Source organism: Protomyctophum bolini, assembly GCF_963924005.1.
Source record: "Protomyctophum bolini genome assembly, chromosome: 20".
Lineage (NCBI taxonomy): Eukaryota > Metazoa > Chordata > Actinopteri > Myctophiformes > Myctophidae > Protomyctophum > Protomyctophum bolini.
In genome coordinates, this window is record NC_137881.1 from 24136432 (window position 1) to 24144798 (window position 8367).

The 8367-nt window shown below is 43.8% G+C and overlaps 1 protein-coding gene across 1 annotated transcript in view; it reads right to left on the reverse strand.

Moving 5' to 3' along the window:
- The window catches only part of slc1a1 (solute carrier family 1 member 1), a gene marked incomplete at both ends in the record, with an annotated part of 52150 nt that extends 45324 nt beyond the window's left edge, over window positions 1-6826 (reverse strand). Inside the window, one exon of the mRNA XM_080792287.1 lies at window positions 6712-6826. Within this exon, the coding sequence (XP_080648413.1) occupies window positions 6712-6826 (115 nt within the window). The remainder of the gene's footprint in view (window positions 1-6711) is intronic.
- Window positions 6827-8367: the final 1541 nt, after the last annotated feature.

The window sequence follows — 8367 nt, forward strand, 5'->3', positions numbered from 1 at the left end:
GATGTCACTGGTAGGCAGGTTTCTGAACTGTCCATATAGTCCACCAATGATCCAACCCTTATTGATGCTGAGTGCCACTGCCAAGCAGCGAGGCTCTGCCCCGGTCGGGGATCAAACCCCTATAACTCCCAGACAGTCTCAGGGTAGACACTCTAACCACAAAGCCACTGGCGCACTCCATTATAATATGAAGATACAAAATGCTACAAAAATGCTTTCTTGGTGTTCAGCATTCTTTGAAGTTGCATTCCAACAAAACTCTGTAAGGATTCCAGGAGCACTGATCCATTTCAAACCTGACACCTTTGATACTGCGGCCGCTCCATCCACTGCCATTATGAGCTGCATGGCCTAAGGTTGTCTGCCAATGTTGGAGGCCGAGGCAAGGCAACTCCTTTTATTGCTTAATGCATCACTGCTAGCTAGGGGCCGGTAGGTATAGCACTTCACTATATCATGGACTAAAAAAAAGGTACTTTGGCAATTGAAGTTTCAAGGTCTTTATTTGCCATGCCAGCAACAAGGCTGATAGAAATGTTTCTTTAGGACTATGCAGTATGCTCACACCGGGCAGGTTTTTGGCCAATCCAGATTGGAAGGGGGTGCATAATGTAGCCGGTTAAGACTGACGTGTGGGCCGTGTGGCTGAGCTGCACTGCTGGTTAAGACTCACCCATGGCTTCCGCATGCGGTTATTAGGGTTAGATTAGGGTTTGGGGCAGGGTGTCGGACTAATGCTTGTCGGACTGTAAAAAGTAGCAGCTCTGCTATACTTTTGATGCTTTTGTGTGTGACGCTGTAGTCATTTACGAAAAAGACAACACAACAAGTTAGAATATGGAGATAAGAGGTTTCTGCCCGACAGAGTGTTGCTGAATGGCAGGGAGCTGCACTGATCTGATCTCATCTGATCACTTGTAAACAACAGTGTGGACAGACAGCCCGTCCTATGAGATCAGATAGTAAGGGCCGGCCCACACTGGGGACGGAATTGGCTCCACTGCAACTGTGATCAATGGAACCCAGCTGCGATGCGCAGGTTGTGCATAAGATCAGCATGAATCTTTTTTGCAATATTTCGCAATCAATGTTGTTGACAAGCCTTGATGTGTTATTATTACGGTACAGTATAGGCTGATTCATAAGAGTTGCTCATGCAGTTGGCCAACAGAAACTCTATGAATCAGCCGTACCATGACAGATACTTTACTTTGTTGTATGATCATAGTGTTACTTAAAACCTAATCATTGGTGAAGAAGATTAGTGAGCAATAGTGCATCATTTAGGAGTTTGTCTCCATCGGGTGGGAACCTCATACTGTACTGTATGTCCATAACTGTTACTTTTTTCAGGATTCAAATAAAAGTAGCAGATCTACAAGCTCAAAACAAGTTGCTTTGCGACGCGTTTCGAGCTTGTGCATCTGCTACTTCTGATGCTTTGATGTCGTCTCGCGTGGCCAGACAACAATTCCACAATCTCTGAATGCTATTAGTGCTGCCAACGAATATGGAATATTCAAAAGAATATTCTAATATAAAAAATCAGAGCAGAGTTAAAAGTCCACAATGCGTCGGTGATGCAACACGTTGTGAGCTTGTAGATTACCGGTAGTTATATTTGCCATGCGACACCGGCATACAATGAAGAATAAATCAGCTGCCTCGCACCGCTCTGCCCAGACTTCACACTGACCACATAGTGACAGAGGGGCACCCAGCTGCAGCCTTGCAGACGAGACGTGACACGGTCAGTGCAACCACAGTTGCCTCCAGACTCGAAGCATAGAGTTATAAGCCTTGGAGTCGGTAGGCTTTTGACTTTAACTTGCTCACACGTTTAATCACACAGGTAAAGGCAAGCTGAAACGGTGATTCATCTTGTCATGAAGGCCATCAAGGCAAACAGTTTACAGTGAGACTCGACGACCGAAAACGCGATGTAAAAACAATGCATGGATTCTTGTCTCTCGCGTTAAAGCTCCCTACTGTATGTTACACATTTATCTCGTAGCCTACCTTAATTTGATTTAAACAAAAAACAAAAGCATTGCTTTGATTATTTCCCGTTTCAAGGTAAGAACTTCTATCACAGCAGGCTCAGCACGATGTGCACATCGTTGGAGCGATGCGTCTCTGTTCCCCAAATAAGTCCCGGGCTTGTATCTAAACTACACCATTATACAAGAATTAGGCTATTAAGATAATTATAAATCATTCATTTGATCTCGCAAGAGAGCGCATTTGTCAGCACCAACCGCGGCCGATAAAGGACCGGTGCATCTAGAGAAAGAAAGAGAACGTTTTTCTGCATAAATTATATACATTAGACATTGGAATCATTCGAACCCACATGGTGTTTTAAAAGGAATATTCAAATCGCATTTTGTGGCCAATTCTGGCAAATGCTATATAATGCTCTAGTATATAGTGCTCTACTCAGACCATAAGATATTCGACCAATCATGATGCGGTGCTCATGGAACTGAACCCATTGGAAACACAACCGAGACGGCAGCATAGAGTCATACAAGCATTATTTGTGTTTTTTCTAGTGAAAGAAGAAATAAACCGAAAAAAGTAGTGAAATAAAGATAACGCCTACTAAACCAGTGAGAGAAGAACAATCGACACGCTGTTTTGCTTTGACTCAAGAGCTAGTGTGGGAGGGGGGTCAAGTTCGAGTCGAGACCGAGACCAGATTGAGTTTTTCTTATTTTGATACATTTGATGAAGTACAGAAAACATTGCGAGAGCAGGCAGGCACGTCAACTGCACTCTGTTAACTGTCTGTTAAAGCGCCAGGCAGCTCTCTTATAATGTTAATGTGAATGAGCACCTCATAATATGGGTATAATCCAATTATTTCATTGCATTGTAGTGACTCGAGTGGACTCGGTACGGGGAGGGGTCCCGAGTCCCTTGGTCCGAGACCGAGTCAAATTAAGGGCGAGACCGAGATGAGACAGAGTAAATAAAAATGTGGACTCAAGACCGGACTCGAGACAAGTTAAGGACTCGAGTACTACAACACTTGGACGGTGTTATATGGTTCTGAAGCTAAACATTTTCAAGTCAAGGACCCCGCAAATTGATATGCATTTGTCCGCAGACCACCATCTGAATCGTGCCAGGGACCCTCAGAAGAGAAGATTTGTGTTAACATTTCTGCAAGAAGAACGGGTCACATTGCGACCCATTGTGAGCTTGCAGATCAGCTGATTTTGAATAGCCAAACGATAACAATGAAGTCAAAGATGCTGCCTATTCATAGTCTGGATTTTCGGTGGTGAGGTGACCACCGGAGCTGTAATAACCTGGAGCGGTGGTGAGTAAAAACAGAGAGAAGGGCTGGGGAGAGCGGTGGTTTGCTCTTCACCGCGGCTCCGTGATGTCATGTTGTAGTTGTGGTGGTCACCTCACCACCGATAAATCAGACTATGAATAACGCTTAACTCATTTTGGACTCCCCTTGTGAACCCCTTCAAGGACCCCTGGGGGTCCCCACCAGACCCAGTTTTCATTTTACCAGAAGTACCAATGTACCAAATGTAAAATATGCAGTACGGCCTATGTTCCATTTCACAAGTTTGTCATGTATAAAAAACCTTTTGAAAACAGCAGATCTACAAGCTCACAACGTGTCACAAAGCGACACTTTCAAATAGCCAAATATACTGTAGCATAGGGTTGAATTGGTAAACTTATGTTTTTTAATAACATTCAAAATCCTCAAAGTAACTTGTAACGAAGGCTCTCACTGCCTATCACGAGAGTTCCACATTATGGAGACGACAGAGACATCTAGTGCTGACATCAGGTCAATGTAGAAACTCCATATATGGATATGGACAGCATCGGCGTTGTGACGGGCATTCAGCCGACCCTATAAGAGTGGTTGACTGGTTGTTGCCCTTGGCAGAGGGAGAGGTTAGCAGCATTTGCTACGCTCCAAAGCCTTCCCTACGAGACAGGATATTTGGCCTTACAGCCCAGATATTCTCAGCAACATATGGCCTTATGACCCAGATATCGTTGTGTCAGAGATTCCGTCATCCCGGTTAAGTTCTCAGCGGACACCACTGCAGCGGGGTCCTATAACCCAGACAACCAGCTCTAGTTTGAGTAGTATATAACTAGTAACTACATTTTTCAAATATTAACTGCAGTGGAGTAAAACAAAAAAGGTGCAATATTTGTCTCTGAGATGTAGTGGAGTAGAAGTAAAAGTATTGAAATTTGGAAATACTCCAGTAAAGTAAATAATAATTATTGCGAACGCAGTGAGCATTTACTATGAGACCTAGCAGATCATGTCTGTCTGTGTGTGTGTGTCCCACCTTTGTGCCCATATATGGAGCTGAGTGATTTGTTTGTGATTGATGCAACACACTCCATATTTGGACGTATAGCTGCTTTGGGGACTCCTTATATGGTTATGGCTAAAACTTAACTTAAAAATAACTTAACTTAAAAAAAAAATAACTTAAAAATAAATCTTAAAAAAACCCAAATATGTACGAGCTGCGTTTGCTTCCCACGTTTGCGCGTCTTACTGGTAATAAATACTATAAATAAGTACAGCACTTTGAGTATCTGTATTTAGTTACTTTGTACCACTGGTGTTAAACATAATCATTAGTGGAGAGTGACTATAATAAAGTGAAGAAAGGACACATGCTTGCCTTGGGTCAATCAATCTTTAGTCAATGTTTACAATGTTTGCATGCCCGTAAGCATTTTAAAGCAAAGCAAACCTGACATTCTCCTTTTTGGGCATAGACAAGATCAATGCTCGGTTAAAACACGCTACAGGGAATTCAAAAAGTATGCCAGTGACATTAAAAATAAATAATCTTTGTGACCAGTCCAGAATTATCCAGACCTCTCAGGTCATCTGGGACATCATCGTCGTCATCTGTTTTCAAGTGGTAGCAGCTGGTTTCCAAACCTTTTCATGTCAAGGACCCCCAAAACAACACTCGTTAGCCTGCGGACCTTCATTAGAAAATATATGCCAAGGACCCCCAAAAGAGAAGCTTTTTACGGCTCTAACAGTGATGTTCAACCATTTTAATTTCAAGGACCCCAGGTTTGACCTGAATTAGGCTACGGCCTCCCATTTAAGGGCATTTCAATCTCTGGGACCCCAATTTATATTGTAAAAGCAATGTTCATTTAACTCTGAGAGTGTACAAATGGTGTTTCATTTGTTCAGGGCTGTTTTATCCGGAATGATCTACTTTTGACCATAAGAGATTGTATTTCACCATGCTTTTTTTTTGTCAATGTTAACTTCCCAGACACAGGACAGGAGGATATGGGATAGACTACTGGATACATGTTACGGTGCACCTGAAGTTAATTGAGGACGCACTCTTCCAACAGATGAAGTTCAATCTAAAAAAGGTTACTCGACAACCACACCTGAACCCATGTATAGTCTAATTGTCTAGTAGTGCACCTTGACAGCGTATCCACAATTACTTCAAAGCAATAATGCACTTTATGCACAAGTTACTTCAGTTACAAAATGCTGCAAAACCACATGTATGCACTTTATACCTTGTACTTAATTGTTTAATTATGCTTTGTCTCATAGTGTAATGTGCTTCACTGCCTGCCTGTTTCCTTTTCTATGTGGTACGTACCACATTCAAATTTCTATAAAGAAAAAGGGGAGAGCAGCTGTCAAAATCCCACTATTATCACACAGACAGGTGTGTGTGTGTGTGTGTGTGTGTGTGTGTGTGTGTGTGTGTGTGTGTGTGTGTGTGTGTGTGTGTGTGTGTGTGTGTGTGTGTGTGTGTGTACACGTGGGGGGGACAAAATCCAATTCCTGTAAATGTCATGCGTTTTATTGTGCTGTTTATCCCGGCCACTGTCTTGCATAATGCAAACACTGCTGCCTTCATAAGCTACAATAAAATCTCAGGTCTGCTCAATATAACACTCTGAGTGTGCAAAATGGAAACAGATGGACCCAAAAAGGTTATTTTGTAAGCAAATAGACCCTTTTTGGGTCCATTTGCACATAAAAACCCATTTTGCACACACTTAGTGTTAAAACGAACACAATAGAGGATTTTAGGGGCGAAAGCGCTATAGCCTGTCACTTGAGTCTAGTCACGTTTGACTGAGACAGAGCTACAGGCACAGACACACTGGTGAAAGTGAGATCAGCACCATGCGAGAGAGAAGCAATGCCATCGCCCATCCAAAGTAGCGTACACGCACATACACACACACACACACACACACACGCACGTGTGCACGCTCGCACGCACACAAACACACACACACACACACACACCCTGTTAACCCAAACCCCTGCCCTAGCTGCATGCCTCCCACCCCGGAGCAGAACCTTATAGATTCAAGATGATTTCATTTGTGTCTTATTCTTCAATTGGCGACAGAACACAAGGCAGAATAGCAGTCAGATTATGATACACAGTAGACAGTATATAATTTTAGGCTACTATCCCGCGTGGGTTTATGGATCCCCCATGCAGCCACAGACATGATCTAGACAGTCAGACAATGCCTGGGGTGCGTGTTATCCTAGAAGATTTAGACTCTCGTGGTGTATTTTATCGATTCTGACATTTTAAATGTCAGAATTGATTAAATACATCTACCAGAGTCTAAATCTTGGGCTAGGTGAGGTGTATCGCATTGTTGCATGGGTGGGAGGGATTGATCACATACCTAACAGCACAGAAACGACCGTGGCGATAAGGAGCCAGTTTCTCTTCAGCAAGCCTTTGAGGTTCACCACGGCTGATGATCCGCGACGTTGCTTCTTGTTGTCCAGCAGCTCCATGATGATGATGGTGAAGATTAGCCTATGATGCGTTAATTGTCCTTGTTTTTCTCCTTTCTGTTAGAAAAGATGCGCCGGGACGCCGCTACAAAGGATAACGTTATTATTTAGGCTGCCCCTGCATGTACTACTGTCCTGTTGGCTGCTCGCTGCTGTATGCCTGCCTGCAGCTCCGACTGGTGAGGTATGAGAGAGAGAGAGAGAGAGAGAGAGATGCCGCTGTCAGCCGCTCCTACGACGGCCTATGCGCCCTGTAGCGTGTGTGTGTCCGCGCACTTTGTGCAGGGGAGGAGAGGGAGCGTGTGTAAAATGTGTGTGCGGCTGTGCGCTCAAGGGACTAGGGCGAGGGAGGGTCGAGCAGTCCTCCAAAACCGCTGTTACAACGAAAACGGTTACCTGTGGAATTCTGTGACAACACGCACGCACTGACTCTACCACTACCGTACAGACCACATGGTAGCACCTGATTGATTGACGGAATGCTGTTGCTTTTATTGCTCGTGTGTGTGTTGGGCAGGTTCGCCAGTCGCCACTGACTGCATGCGCAACATGCAGCTATAGCCTAGGCGCCTACACTGTCTGAAACACTGTGTTGAAACGTAAAAATACAAAATGATCATTGTTAATTAATTGCAGGTGGACCCTCTCTGGCTTGTTGTAGGCCGAAACAAGTGGTGCTTTATCATGGTTCGTCCACAACGTAACAGTTTTTGTAATTGACTTAGCCTATACGTGCTTTCGTTTGAAATGTACCCATATTCTGCATACTGTGAAGTGAAATTTCAATGCACGAGGACTGAGAAATTCGCAACACTGCATTTGAAAACAAATTAGGCAGTGAAGCACAACAAGTCAATAACTAACCAACCCCACCCAAGTCATTCCGTGCCTGCACAATGCAACTGTAATCACAAGATGCCCAGCCCGCACAGGCTTACAAGAGACTCACACAATAAATTAACTTACATTACACCACAAACAAACATACAAAACAAAAAACATGCACATTTGTCCAGTGCATACAGGCCTATATACTAACTAAACGTTAAACAATGGGTCAAAACTGGGGCACCAAAATAATTAGCAGCACACCCTTACCAGATACAGCTTCCCTGGGGTTTGGGATACTTGGACAGTGGTTATGAGTTGAGTTGAATACTAACTGTGTTTAACAACTTGGTCAGACTAGTAACTTTAGCAGACTCATTATGCTTTGATTGGGAAAAACAAAAGAACAGGGTCTCAGCAGCAGTGTTTGCATGTGGTGTTGATACAATAATGGCAGAAGAGGCTTGTGGGCTGTTCTCTCTCTCCTTTTATAGTGGGTGGTGATGAGGCCCAGGTGTGTCCCAATCTCCACGACACACCTCCAATCCCTACTGCCACGCCCACCATCCATCATCAACACTGGAAAACACTAAAAGTGTATTATGCACAGACCAAAACAACACTAGGGCCACATTAACAATCTCAATGGGTGAGAAGGACAGCTTGGCAGTGGGTTGACAGTGGGTGGGGCTTAGCGAAGGGCTAATTGCCAT